The sequence below is a fragment of the Lactuca saligna genome, chromosome 4 (genome assembly GCF_052625555.1).
Source record: "Lactuca saligna cultivar CGN05327 chromosome 4, ASM5262555v1, whole genome shotgun sequence".
Classification (NCBI taxonomy): Eukaryota; Viridiplantae; Streptophyta; class Magnoliopsida; order Asterales; family Asteraceae; genus Lactuca; species Lactuca saligna.
Window position 1 is genome coordinate 109,461,265 of NC_136420.1, and position 15,697 is coordinate 109,476,961.

Genomic DNA, 15,697 nt, shown 5'->3' on the forward strand with positions numbered 1-15,697 from the left:
GTTGGTATCAGAGCATTAGTTTAAGCGAACTAGGAATATAGATTTATTTCTAGAGTTAAACTTAGAATGCTAAGCAATGATGGTGAGGTGTGAGCACTAGATTATTTTAGGAATTATGCCTAAAATGCTTTTATGTGCTAAATGCTTTATGCCTGATATGTTGTTAATTGTTCGGATCTATGGTCTGTTGCCGACCAGATCTGGAAACCTTATGTGTTTAGGATTCTAAACGTACGACTACGGTATTAGAACTAGCATATAAACGTTCCGGGGTGATAAGGATGATTTAAGACGTCAATCCTAAATTAAGATCTAGATTCACCTTATTCGTTGTATAGATCAATATGGCAAGAACCCGTAGTGGGGCTAGGAATGCAAATGGAGATAGGAACCAACCCCCAGTGGTTCAGCAAATACCTGTTGTTGAAGAAGTTGCACCTGAGCCAGTCACCATGGCTGGAGTTCAAGCCATGATTCGGGCTATGTTAGCTGAACAAAGGGAAGAAATGAGATGGATGTTGAATAGGGACGAACCTACCATACATGTTGAACCGACAGAGCTAGTTCCCGAGCAATCCGAGGAAGGGAACTACAGCAGCCAAGTGAGTCAAGTAGGAACTCAAGGTGAGCAAGGGGATGGCCCAGAAGGGAGAAACAACAAGGATGGGCGGATGTACAAGAATTTCTTGGGTGCGAAACCACCAAGCCTCTCAGGAAGCCCGAAGCCGGTTGAGATTATGGATTGGATCTCTGAGATGGAGATGGTGTTTGAGAGCTGCAGTTGTAACGAGAAACAGAAGACTGTCTTCACAGTAAGACAGCTGAAAACTGGAGTCTTGAGCTGGTGGAAGCTATTGGCAGATACGATGCCACGAGGAGAAGCCTTAAGAATGTCGTGGGAAGAGTTTTTGGAACAGTTGAAAATGCAATACTACTCGGAGATAGATCTGATAGACCTAAACAATGAGTTTCAGAACCTGAAGAAAGGGAAGATGAGTGTTGATGAGTATGCCACCGCATTCACCGAAAGGATGAAGCTATTCCCCTACTTGGTGCCTACTGAACTCTCCAAGATTGATAGGTTTGCTAACGGACTGCCCACTGACTTAGGCCCAATGGTCAAAATGGCAACTACCTTGAAAGCAGCTGTTAGGGCAGCTAAGAACGTAGAGGCCCAGATAAGAGAAAAGGGTTTAGAAAAAGATAAGGTAGGAGAGAAGCGGAAGTTTGAAGGATCTTCGAGGCCGAACAAGGAAAGCAAATTCTCAAAGTTTGGAGGAGCAAATGGAGGTGAAGCAAGATGGTGTGATAGATGCAAGAAGAAGCATGGTGGAAAGTGCAACGAAGAAGTGACTTGTTACAAGTGTGGGAGGACTGGTCACTATTCCAAAGACTGCACACATAATGACAAAGTATGCTATGGATGTGGAGGCAAGGGGCACATGTCCAGAGACTGCCCAAGGAAAAATAAAGCAGCAAGACCAGAAACGCCACCAAGGCCAAGGGCATTTCACATGATCCTCGACGAAGCAGAGAACCATGCGAGGAATCAAGAATGAGGACTTCTTACCCGAGGATCGAATTATGCGGTAGTCATAGTTTCGTATGATGTAGCCTAGTAGAGGCATAGTCTAGGGTGAACTTGAACACCTATGTAATCGTTTCAAGAAATGATATAAAACCTTCGTTTTGTTATCTGATGTGTTGAATGATTGTATGAATTGATGCATGGTGACTTGGGAAACTGCAGGACAATACTTGGGACGAGTATGAGTAGGTGTGAATGGTAGTAGAGGCCTATACTACCAGAAGCACAGGACTCACACTTGGATCAGGGAAAGTCACAAGGTTACCAAGAAGCCAGTAATTGATTTCGTTTTTATTCAAGTATGTCGTTACCATTGTTTCGGTAATGACTAAGAAGATTGTTGTTATCCCAACCCTAGTGGTCATGTCACATTGAGTTCGACTACGATGAGTAGGTTACATGGTTTAGAGAACCAAGTTTGATGTAGCGTCCGACTTTAACCAAACAACTGAAATCAAAGCGACCAATAGAAGTATCGGCTCGACGCTAAAGAAGTTGGTAGCTAGAAATGCTACATGTTAAAGTGTGATTATATCACATTAGAACGTGAAGGAAGGCATAGTTTATTTCAGAATTTAACTCTAAAAGACCTAAGTCTAAACGAGCATCACATGATGATACATCGTAATCTGGAGTCTAACCTGAAGAAGATAGCAGGTGCATAATTAAGTACTACTTACAAACAATAAGTCTAAAAGATAGACTCGAAGGAATAAAGAAGTTATAATTATTACCTAGGATGAAGAGATGAAGTATGGAGTCATTATACGAGCCCTGTTTCGTTGATGATTCCGGGACGTAATCATCCTAAGGGGGAGATAATTGTAACGCCCGCATATCCGGGCTAGTCAATTTAGAGGCAATAGGGGTCGAAAATGACTTTTCGACAAAAGATTATTTAGAATAAATAATCTTAACCAAATTGTAGAATATGTCACAAGGTTTCCGTACATATAAAGAATGCCGAAATCCGAGTTATAACGAAGAAGTTATGGCCCGTCGAAGTTTTACGGCAAAACCGGCACGGCACCGGGAAGCGTAAATAGTGAATTTACGATAGAGCGAGATTTATCCTTAGCAATCCAAACAAAAGTCGTAGAATATGTTAAACTAAGAGCATCGATAAAAAGAACACCTAAATCTGACTTCGTATGAGGAAGTTATGATTTTTCTAAGATTCGGCTTAGCAGTGCACGGCCCGAAACTCGAATTTTAGTTCGAGCGGTTTTTGGCTTACGTGAACTAAATGAGAGTTCAAGATCTCATTAATAGGAACTCAACGGTAAAAAGACAGACGAAAACGGAGTCGGTATGAAGGAGTTACGAATTCTTCACGGTCATTTAACAGTCTAAACGCCTCGTACTGTTAAATTTAAGATCGGTCGAGAATTAGCCGACGGAGTCAAAATGAAAGTTGTAGATATTATTTTTACCTACGCGTGGATATAAAGAACGTCAAAAACGGAGGTCGTATGTGAAAGTTACGGATTTTAGAAGTCGGAAGTGTGCTGTGCGAAAATGGGTGATGTGGCACAATCTTGGCCATTGCTTTCTCCCCAAGTCTTGCCACTAGATGGTGACATGTGGCACCAAGTTCAGCCATTTTCACCCTATAAATACCACCTCTCCCACCCTCATTTTCTTCACACCTTTCCCATTCTTTCTTCTCTTTACTCTCTCTCTCTAGAACCTCTCTCTAGCCCCAAAATCCCCCGAAAAGCCTAGGGAACCTCCCTAGCACGAGGCAGAAGCCCCGGAGTGCTCGACGGCTCCGAGAAGAAGAGCTTTTCGGCTCAGAAACGCTGCTCCAAGCAAAGCCTGGTTTTCTATAAAACCTGCTGTAAGTGAGCTACGCCTACGCTATTTTTAATATAGTTTTTATTTAATTATATTAACGTTATTAAGAACATATAATAAATACTTGGGCTATTATTATGAGTTATATAAGTATTTTTTTAACGCTTATATAATAGTAATAATAACTAGACTATTAATTAGTCTCGGCGAATAGTAGACTAAAATCTATTGGTGATAATACTAGGTTTCGTCGAAGGAAATTATTTTAAAGTAAACGAAGCGCTGTCCGAGTACCGAGTCACCACCTTCTCAGGTGAGTGCATGGTCCCTTTCATCTTACACATAGATATGAAGTATTTATTATATAATTTATGTGTTGTGAGTGCATAGTCCCTTTCATCTTACACATAGATATGAAGTATTTTATATAAACTACGTGCTATGTGTGCATATTATCTTAATACTTGTTGTCTATGCTGGATGAACGTTTTATACATGTTTTAAAGAATTTAAGTTGTATACGTATTTTATATATACAAATATGTTGGGTATGAGATGGGTAGATGAATGATGAGAGATAGAAGATGATACATTGGTAGCTATAGACTTAGTGCCTATGGGACAAACACCGGTAGCTATGGACTTAGTACCTGTTAAACGTTGGTAGCTATGGATTTAGTACCTGTTGGGAATTGATAGCTATGGACTTAGTACATGTTGAACATTGGTAGCTATGGACTTAGTACCTATTAGATAAAGACTGGTAGCTATGGATTTAGTACCTGATGAATAGACCATAGCAGCTATGGAATTAGTGCTTTACGAACGAACATTGGCAGCTATGGATTTAGTGTCAGTTCTATAACCCTGGAGGTAAGGGACTTCGGAATAAATGAATGCAGGATAGATGACTCTTAGGTTAAATCCTTAAAGAGTAAAGAAGATAATGGGGATGGGTAATTGGGTTGATTGTTTGATTGAACATAGTAATTATATTATTGTGGGTTGAAAACCCTATGTACTCACCAGGTTTTCCAACCTGACCCACTCAGTTTATGTATATCACAGGTGACGAAGTGAAGTGACATTACACTGAGAGATTTAAAGAGATGTAGACCACTAGTGTGAATAATTGTAAGTTCTGTTTATGCTTATGTTTCTGTATTAACGATGACATCCCAAACGTTTTAAGATGAATAAAAATATGTTTCTTCGAAAATGTTTTAATAACGTATTTATCGTGTTTTTCTGTGAACAAATTCCGCAACCTTTTTATAAAATGAAGTACTCTGATTTTTATAAAGCATAAACAAAATCGGTCTTTTCTGGCCGTGAAAATGGGGATGTCACAAAACGGCTATATAGCCGTTATATATATATATATATATATATATATATATATATATATATATATATATATATATATATATATATATATATTTTCCTTCCCTTTTTTAATCTATAAATACTCAATTATTTTATCATTTTTTTTGCACTCATAATCTATATTTCTCTCTAAAAAATATTACTCAAAATGTCATCATCTTCATTATTCGATTCGACGGCGGTAGAGGAGGCTAAGTTTATCGGTTCCGTCATGGCGAAAACGGTTGCATACTATCAAAACCGACTAGGTGAAACATCACGTGCACAAACTAACCAAAGAAAGTCGTCGTTATGTAGAAATCACGAAGCCGGACACGATCGTCTTATAGAAGATTATTTTGTAGATGACGCCGTCTATGCTGTAAAGTTTCGACGTCGGTTCCGGATGAGGAAGGAACTATTCTTACGTATCGTTGGCGATTTGGAAGGCCGCTTTCCATATTTCCAATGGAAAATGGATGCAAGGGGAAAAAGGTTTCTCTCCCATTAAAAAATGCACGACTTCAATTCGTCAACTAGCATACAGCATGGGCGCAGACAAATGGGACCAATATTTTAGGATGTCAAAGTGTACCGTGCGGGAGTCTGTGTACAAGTTCTGCAAAGCGATCTGTTTGGTTTATGGGCAACGATATTTGCGCAAACCAACTATCAACGATATCCACCAATTGTATACGGTGCATGAAGGCAAACATGGATTCTCTGAAATGCTAGGTAGTATCGATTGCATGCATTGGAGTTAGTTATTATGCCCCAACGCATGGCGTGGTCAGTACATGAGAGGCGACCACAAAGAGCCGACGATCATTCTAGCGGCTATCGCATCACATGATCTTTGGATATCGCATGGATTCTTTGGTCCAGCTGGTGCAAACAATAACATCAACGTGCTAGACCAGTCACCTGTATTCAACGATATCCACCTTGGAAAGTCACACAATGTACCTTTTCAAGCAAATGAGGTAGCATATAAGCGTGGATACTATCTTACTGACGGTATATATCCTCCCTTGTCTGTTTTTGTGAAATCGTTTACATGTCCTAACGAAACGAAAAGGAAAAGGTTTAAAGAGGTGCAAGAGTCAGCTAGGAAGGATGTGGAGCGAACATTTGTTGTACTTAAGAGATGTTGGCAAGTATTAACGGTCGGGGAAAGGTCATATGAGGTGAAAAGGTTACAACACGTAATGTATGCATGTATCATATTGCATAATATGATTATTGAAGACGAAGGAAGAGTGATATGTCGATACAATGAAAATGAAGTTTTGCCAAATGTCGAAGGAGTGGCCGTTGATACACAAGAGTATAGGGTGAATAGAAGAGAAGTACACAATCGCGGCATTCATTAGACCCTTCGTGCTGATTTGGTGGAGCACATTTATAGGGCTCATATTCAGCCCCTGCACGAGTTATCTCACGATGATTAGTTTGACGAATCAGACGAGGATTCTGAGATGATTAGTTTGACGAATCAGACGAGGATTCTGAGATGTTCGTCGAGAGTGAAGAATCCGATGACGAGAGTGACGCTGGGGAGAATGATACAGATGATCAAGGCGATGACGAAGACGATGATTCCGAGTGACGTATCTAGGTTTAAATAAAATTAGGATACTAATTAATAATTTTTACTATGTTGTAGGTTGTTTGATTTTTTTTTTTTTTTTTGCTACTTATTTAAATATTAGGGTTAATGTAATTTTTATTTTACTTAATGAAATGCTTTTTATTTTTCATTAAATTTTATGTTTGATATTAATTTAAAAATTATAAATCAAAAGAAAATATTTTATTTAATATAGAAAAAAAATGAGGGAAGGACTTCTCATCCATTCCTTGGCTTTTAGGTGAGGGAAAGAAGAGTGAGGAAAAAAGGGATATGACCCACCAAAAGAGAGGAAAGCTTCCCACCCGCTCCTTCCGGTCTAATGAATATATATCGTTTTCCTTTTCCTAAACTGGTCTCATAAATTCAAAACTAAAACTTTTTTTTTCTAATTTTGTGAACATTAAATACATGTGTTTTATATATACCGTAACATTAATAAAATGTGAAAAAGAGTTCTATGAAGGAAAGCATAAAGTTCTAGTACAAGCTCTTGAACCACAAGTTTTTTATGATTGAATGTAAGACAATATTGTTAAAGGGGCCCAATAAAACAATTTTAAGCCGAACATCGTACGAAAAGAAGGGTTAATTCTATAAGGGAGAGAGTAATAATTTGCATTTGCACAACTGGAATTAGCATTTAATTATTGGTAATACAAGATCGAATTATTTCATTATGGGTATTAAATATGAATAAACGGGAGTTTAGGTGATGTGGAAAAGAATTAGCTATTTACCACATATAAGGACACCGCCCTTAAATCCCAAAAAGCTTTGGCGTGTGCCTTTTTTAGTAAAATTGTTCAAGATATGGAAGTCAACTTCGACATGACTGTCAGACAGAAAGCAGTCTTTGAGTGTCTGCTGGCGCCTCATGCTCAGGATTTTCTGCTAACTATCCCCATTGATGGTCTTGGCCAGCATATATGTTAGGGTGCAAAGTCATGCTTGGATGTAATGTTTTAGCCTTTCCTCTTTGTATGTGTAAATGGGTTGAGTCTTTCCTATAAATAGGAAGTAAGTGACTCCCATTATGTCAGAGTCCATTTTTGGAGTGTTAGACTAGAGAGAGAAATTGTATACAAACCCATTTGTATAATCTTTCTAGATTTAATAAGAGCTTACAAAGATTTATTTACTTCATGTGTTCTTGAATTTTACATGATGATTCACTAGATCTTTCTAATTCCGCATATGCCATCAGAATCAACACCACTACAATATGTCTCCTGTGGAGTACCGAACTATCATTCGTTACTGCCTCATGATTCTCATATTCCCAATTGACGAGATATGCTCAGTTTGTCGCAAGGCATGTTTGGATACCTTTGGGGAACATGTGGTTCATTGTAGAGAGCTCCCTGGTTTCAAGTATAGACATGATGTGGTTCGTGATGTTCTCTTTGATGTTTGTCGGTGTGCTGATATTTTTGTGAAGAAAGAAGCGTCAGTAAACTTTTTGACGGACCCGCAGAATGGCAGGTCCACACTTAGACCGGCTGATATTTTGGTCTTTGGATGGATAGGAGGGAAGCATGCATGTGTGGATCTTACTGGTGTCTCTCCTCTCATTGGTTTGGGGAGTGGAGGTTTTGCAGCTGGGCATGCCGCTTTGAAAGCCGCTGCGTGCAAAGTGGTAAAGCACGAGAATGCATGTAGAAAAAATCAACATGTGTTTGTTCCTTTTGCATTTGATACATTTGGTTTTCTCGCACCAGAGGCGATGGAGCTCCTTAATAGAGTCCAACGGGTCATGCATTCTAATGTCATATCTCCTAGATCCACAAATATTGTTTTCAAAAGAATTGGTTTTGCCATCTAGAAAGGGCTAGCGGCGCAACTTGTTGCCCATTTTCCTTCAATCGATATGTATTGAACTTTCCTATGTTTTAGATCAATATATCTTCGCAAATAGAAGAAGTTAGAGCGGACAGCCGGACAACCCATGTTTTTCTCACTGAAAAGAGTTTGTAGAAATAGGAAACTCATGTTTAAACTACAATTTTTTTATGAGCTTTTACAAATCAACACCAATCTTTTTATCTTAGCTTGATCTTGTCATAGTTTATTTCTTCTTTGTTGACACTTTTCGGCTTTTGGTGTTTGTTTGGTATTGATGGTCCAATGTTTTGTTATTTTTGTTGTTACGGTTACTCGATAGTTTAAGCCGGACAGAATACAATAAATTGCATAACGTGGGGAGTTGAGTTAGGAGGAACCACATCTTCGAAAAACACTACATAATGAGTGTAGTTTGTGGTGCGGTTTATAATGTAATTTTTTCTCAATTTTTATAATATTTAATTAAATTATATATTTTAAAATTTTATAAAACTTATATTAGCATTGGATTTTAATTCTCTACAAAAAAATATATTGATATAATATATATATATATATATATATATATATATATATATATATATATATATATATATTAGAAATATTAAAAACTAAGAGGAAATAAAAATGATGATTTTAATTCTCTACAAAAAAATATATTGATATAAAATCTCCATCCATGGTTGTCGACGTTTTCTTTACTTCTGAAGTTCCTTTAAGCCCATGAATGTCCTTCTCCCTTGATATCAATAGTCCATCATTCCAACAACGTTTTCATGTTAGGAACTAATGGTTGGTAGTGAGGATCTCCGGTTTCTTTCATTGAGTTGTTCGCTTATTGTTTCCGGCGACATAAATTAAAAATCCTTAAGAAATTAATTCATTGCAGGAAGATGAGTGACGTAACTCTTCGAGTTTTGGGAATGACCTTAACATGGTTAACCGTTTCTGCAGTCTTCGGCTTCTTCAAATCGGAATCCGTCGTCGACGGAAATAAAACCCCATTAATCCCATGAACTGATATTCTTCCATCGATGGTCAATTTCTCTATAGATTCTTCATTCAATGCCAACACCGTCAATACGTATCCCTCCGACGCTAACTTCCCCATTTTCGTTGCCAAAATTTTTAGATTCACCAAAATGCTACCCATCTCATTGTACCTTAACGTGATGCAGAACCCTATGGATGAAATCCTTGACCTGGCTCTCGCCATCAAAACGGTGGCAAGGGCCTCTGGTATCTGGGGCAGAAGTCGGAGCCAACAGAGGAGCAGGTGCCATGGCGGAGTATATTAGAAGAATAGGGTCCGCACCAATAGGAACAACCGGTATTGGTTTAATCAATTTGTTCGTCCTGGGTTCCACCTCCAATGCTCTTTCCGGTTTAGCGACATAAATAGCATGCAAGCTCTGGCAGGTATTGAAATCCTGTTGTACAAATGTTGGGATCAACAACCAACGAATCTCATGGATAATTCTATCGTTGCGAACATCTTCCACACGAACAACCTCCTCGGAACCAACAAACTTCACCGACGACTAAAAATGGAACGATGTAAGGGGTCATCTATATCATGACATGTAGTTTCATTCGACCATCGTGAGAGATCGAGTCTGAATTGAGAGAGAAGAAGAATAAGAAGTGGGGAAGGGATGGAAAGGAATATTTTGACTTTTCAGAGTCAATGTTAAAAGAAAATCAGTCGATGTCTATATGGAAAAGGGGTAACCGGGTTACCCCTTCATTTTGTCAAAAATGATCAAATTGACCAGATAAAAACATGTTTAACGATCTAGAAAACACGGAAAATCCGTAAGGGACAAAAAAGGTAAAATCAAAATATATATTAGGACTGTTGCATCATTTTCCTTTGAAAAAATAACTATGTCCTTGGATCATAACATGTTTCGATGTGTTTGACTTTGACTAATTGGATGTGGAACCATGAGCGTATTCGGCACAGAGTGTTTAGGAGCGTTTGGAAGATTCTAGCTTCTAGCATTTGACAAACTGCTCTGTTTTAAATAGAAAGTCTTGTCTGACACTATAAGCTCCAAATCCAAAAGCTACCTCACATAGCATTTAACAAAACGCTACCAATTACTGGTTATCCGCTACCCGCCACCAGCTACCCACTACACGTTAATTCTTCTAAACATAACCTATATTTTTTGCTAGATTTTTATCTTGTTATTTTGCTTTTAGCTTTTCCATGTTTTCTTTTAGTCCATCGGTATATTTATGGTTCAACCTTCTTGCAATTTTTGTGGGTATGGCTTTTTATGGCATTTTTGTTACTTTGGTTGGTTAGAGTTTTAGTTTTTTGGATGATCTTATTTCATTATTTTTTCTTATAATTGTATTTTTTTTTTCAGTTTCTTGATGTTGGTAATTTTATAGTATTTATGGATTATGTTATTGATTTTAGTGTTATCAATATATTTTAGTGTAGTTATTATTAATATTGAGATATGTAAGTTTTATTTACTCGTCGAGACGAGATCGGAAGTGCGAAGTGTACACTCGGAATAATAATGTGAACTTGAAAATTCGAGAGTCCGAGGGTAGCATCTCTTGGTATAGGGCTCCAAGAGGCAACACCCCCAACATGGTCTTATGGTCTTGCGAGGTCCATGGGGCACTAGCGGTGGTTCCACTGAAAATGAATGTTAACCAACTTTCTAACCGCCATGCATTTTCCCGCAAAAAAGGGTTATGACATCATGATGAGATAATAGTTGACTATGTCTTCTAACCATCAATTTTTGTGCCAAAATAAATGCTAACCACATTTCTAACCGCCATCTTTCTTATATAAAAGAAAGATATATTTCATGCAAATGTTACAATGTGATACTCGAAAATCTATCACTTTGCATTTCACTATCTCGAAGAACACTCAACAAAGAAGGTATTATGTGTTTGTAAGTTAGATTGATCCTGAAATCTGAGTTGATCTCTTGAATTGTCCCATGAATCTGCATTCGTATAACCCTACGAATAAATGTCAAATTACAGATTTTGGAATGCAATTTCCAAAACACGATTCAAGAGATTATCTAAATCATTGTTATTTCTACCCTTAAATTCTAACATATTACGCCTAAAACAAAAGTGATGAATATTAATAAAATAGGAAAAAAAATGTTTGACAAGGAAAGCTAAAAATGATAGGACATGCTCCTCAAACCACAAGTTGTCATGATTGAATATAAGATGGTATTATAGTATGCTCATAAGACAAATAAAAAGCCGAACATCATATGTAAAGCAAATTTTTATCATGAAGAAAGTGTTTGTGGAAACTCATGATTCAGTTGTGGCGACAAATTTTTGACGAGATGTTACAACACACTAACAAACTCTTAGTTCTTAATTAGTTTGAATAGTCATCATTTTGTTCTCCTTAGTTGATCCTCTTCGGCTTGTCGCTTGTGTTTGTTTGGTCTTGACGGTTAAATATGTTGTCACTTGACATTTGTTATTGTTATTTGTGTTCGAAGAACTTTTAACTTAAAATATTGCTTAATTAGATGTGAATCCCTATTTTTTTCGTTAGCTTTTTATCGCGGTGACATTTTGTTTTTAGCCTTTTCGTGTTTTCTCTTTCGTCTAGGGTATATATTTGTGGTTCCATGTTCTAAGGTTACCATTGGGTATGGTTGTTTATGTCATTTTTCTAGGTGATCTGCTTTCAATTTTTTCTTGGAAATGTTACTATCTTTTTACGTCCTTGCTGGTGGTTTATTTATAATATTTCTGGTTTGGGATTAAAAAAAAAACAAAACTCATTGAAATTAATATAATGGAAAGAATGTCCAACAAGGAAAGCCAAAACTGTTAGGACATGGTCCTAAAACCACAAGTTTCCGTGATTGAATATAAGACGTACTATTAGCATATTAGCATGCTCAATAAGACAAATAAAAAGTCGAAAATCATGTGTAAAGCAAGTTTCCATGATTGAGAAAGTGTTCGTGAAAACTCATGATTCAATTGTGGTTACAAATTTGTGACGAAATGTAACAATTCACCAACAATCTCCCGTCCTTAGCTTATGTATAGATCTTGTCATCACTACTTTCTCCTAACTTTTCTCATTTATGGTTGCTTTTTCGAATTGTATCCACCTTTATCTTCCCATATTACGTCTTTTATACATATCTTTTTGTACAAAACATCATAATTGTGGCAGTTACAACAAAGGCTGCTTAAAATTTGTATTAAGATCGATCTTTTTTGGTAAAAAGATACCTATTTTTTTTGGATCAATTAGTGTCTTAAAGTAAAAAAGTAAGACAATATTTCGTGTTATAAATATTACGCTTGCGACTTTCGAAGTATTATGAGAAAAAAGTTTCCTAAAGAAGTAAATTTGAGGGTCCCAACATTTCCAAAATAACTTTGTTTTCTTATGTGATATTATATTTTATTTATAATTCTATTTCTCTGATATCTACTTATTATTTATTAACCATAGGATTGTTACCTTGGATTCTGTTTTTCTTAACGAATTTATTAAATAATTATTAAACTTTTTAATAAACTATATATGTTGTTGGATCTAAAAAACTAAAAATAGAAATTTATGAAAATACTCTTGGTAAAATAATACAGGAATAATTCTTACGTTTGTAAAGTCAAAAGATTGACTATCTGATCAATCACATCAAACGGTATAGAGAGCGGTAGGCCTGGACCAGTATAGCAAGTGAGAAGTACCCAAATATTACTAAAAATAAACAACTCGAAACGCTGTCGTATCATTGGTAGAAATAGTAGCTACTCCAATTCCACGTGGCAGCTACATATAAGCCACGTCAGTTTTCGATGACGGTAATGAGTACCCTCTTTAGATCTGATGGTCCTCATCATCATCCCCATCATCAACATCATCATCATCATCAACATCATACCACACAATCACGATTCCCATACACATCTACAACTCCCTTTTAATCTCCTCCCATAACTACACAAACACACACCTCAGTGTGTTTTTGTGCGTGTCTGTGCCACCAGATTAAAATAAAAAGCTTCCTCTGTTTCTGACTTTCAGTCTTGAAAACCTTATCATTCTACTATAAATATAAAGGAAACCCTTAAATCCTCTTTCCGTCTTTCGATTTCTGAAAAGAAGTGATCGATTATAATGGGAGAGGTGGGTTTTTGTAGCTCTTAGATTTTGATTCGTTTTTTTTTTTTTTTGGTTTATTGGAAAAAGCATGAATCTTTTTGACATTTCTGATGTGGGTTTTGTTTTTTTAGCAAGTAGCAAAGCCGGAGGAGGAGAAGAAACCAGAGGAAGAGAAGAAGGAAGAACCGGCGAAAGCTGATGAGAAGAAACCAGAGGAGGAAAAAGACGCACCACCACCACCACCTCCGCCGCCGCAAGAGATTGTTTTGAGAGTTTTCATGCATTGCGAAGGCTGTGCTAGAAAAGTCCGGCGGTGCCTCAGGGGATTCGATGGTTTGTTTACGATATATACATCTGCTGATTGATTTGATTTTGAAGTTTGAATTGAACTGAATGATATTTGTTTGAATTATTAAGGAGTGGAAGATGTTGCTACGGATTGTAAGACGCATAAGGTTGTAGTGAAGGGAGAAAAAGCAGATCCGTTGAAGGTTCTTGAAAGGGTTCAGAAAAAGAGTCACCGGCAAGTTGAGCTTCTTTCTCCGATACCAAAACCGCCGGAGGAGGAGCCGAAAGTGGAGGAGAAAGAAGCTCCAAAACCGGAAGAGAAGAAAGAAGAGGTTAGTTGATTAATTTACAGTTTTGCCACTGTTAATGATCTGAAGTATATAGAATCATTCAAATTCCTCATGTGGTTTGTGATGTTCAACTACAGCCTCCTCAGGTGATTACAGTGCTTCTGAAAGTAAACATGCATTGTGAAGCTTGTGCTCAAGAGATCAGAAAACGTATTCTAAGGATGAAAGGTGAGTGTTCTTGTTTATAAAGCAATCATTTTTACGAATAAAAATTCCTTTTTTTTGACTAATTACGAATCTTGTTTGACTTGTTTTTCTTTTGTTTTGATCTACAACCATCAACTTCTTTAGAACTCACTCCATCTCCCTTTTTTGAATCTTGAAAATCTTAACCAAAATTGAAAATTCATCTACCTTTTTCTATAATAGTAATCCATCACTATCTCTATATATCTCCATATTTTATTGATTCAAATTCGTGAATTCTTTCAAGATTCCATGTATTTTGTTTTAGATTGAATAACCCATTTTAATATTACTGAAAATATTCTAATAAAATCCCAACTACCAAATCATTAACAATATCTTGCATCGTTTGTGTATTTTAGGGGTGGAAAGTGTTGAACCAGATCTAAAAAGCTCACAAGTATCAGTGAAAGGCACGTTCACAGCTCCACAGTTGGTGGAGTACATTCACAAAAGAACCGGAAAACACGCCGTGATCGTGAAACAAGACCCTGAACCAAAGAAAGAGGAGGACAAGGGTGCCGACGAGAAGAAGGACGACGGCGGCGAAAAGAAGGAAGAGGCAAAAGCAGAAGAAGGTGGCGGCGGCGGTGAAGAGAAAGATAAGGAGAAAGACGAGAAGAAAGACGAGAAGAAGGAAGGCGGAGGAGAAGAAGCAGGAAAACCAGACGGTGGTCCGGAAGGCGGCGGCGACGGAGGAGGAGAGGATACGAGGGTGGTGGAGCTTCGGAAAAACGAATTCTACTATTACCATCCACAGAATTACCATGTATACCCGCCAAGATACACCGCAGAATCGGCGTATGGGTACCCACCAGCACCACAAATGTTCAGTGACGAGAACCCCAATGCATGCACTGTAATGTAAAAAATGGAGTAAATGTTAGAGAGAGAGAGAGAGAGAGAGAGAGAGAGAGAGAGAGAAGAGAGAGAGAAAGAGAGAGGGGTAAAATGGGGAAGAAGAAGATTGAAGAAAGCACAGAGCATATCACATGGGTGAGCATGAGAGGATTCTGTCGTGGCGTTCATGTGGCCTTTGTCTGTGGTGAGCTTCTGTTTAGTATAAAAGTGTCTGCAGGAAAGTTGTAAAATTTTGTGAGACCTTTTGTACTTTTTTTTTTTTAAATTTTTTTTTTTTATTATAAACTATAGTAGTAAACTAAGTAAGTGCTCACTTATGACAAATTATATAAAGTAAAATAAGAATGAGCACTCATGTTATAATAAATAAATAAATTCTATATATATATATATATTGTTGATGTGTATATATATTTTTTTATCTCTAGTTAGTGTAACTAATTTGACAAACGAGTAGTTTAAAAAAGGAATAATATTTGTACTAATTTTGGAATTGTCGTTTATCAAGGACGGATTTTATATTAGATCTAATAAAGAAATTAGTGAAGACTGGTATTTTGCTTGGATAACTACAAATAACGGTGTACTATTTCACATGCATGCAAGTTATATATATTTCTATATTCTCCGTTTTGCCCTTTCTTTTG

The 15,697-nt window shown here is 37.1% G+C and overlaps 1 protein-coding gene across 1 annotated transcript; it reads left to right on the plus strand.

The window, feature by feature from the left end:
* The first annotated feature begins 13,141 nt into the window (after window positions 1-13,141).
* Window positions 13,142-15,328, plus strand: LOC145042599 (heavy metal-associated isoprenylated plant protein 7-like). Its single transcript, XM_078991050.1, has 5 exons — window positions 13,142-13,389; window positions 13,497-13,698; window positions 13,783-13,985; window positions 14,081-14,171; window positions 14,552-15,328. The coding sequence occupies exons 1-5, from the start codon at window positions 13,381-13,383 to the stop codon at window positions 15,055-15,057; spliced, it is 1,011 nt and encodes a 336-aa protein (XP_078847176.1). The 5' UTR covers window positions 13,142-13,380; the 3' UTR covers window positions 15,058-15,328.
* The last annotated feature ends 369 nt before the right edge of the window (window positions 15,329-15,697 follow it).

What these genes read in the sequence shown, in the direction of transcription:
- LOC145042599 (XM_078991050.1), top strand. An exon ending in GTGCCTCAGGGGATTCGATG is followed by an intron (nt 13,699 to 13,782) that starts GTTTGTTTACGA and finishes TGAATTATTAAG; the next exon opens with GAGTGGAAGATGTTGCTACG. An exon ending in CGGAAGAGAAGAAAGAAGAG is followed by an intron (nt 13,986 to 14,080) that starts GTTAGTTGATTA and finishes GTTCAACTACAG; the next exon opens with CCTCCTCAGGTGATTACAGT.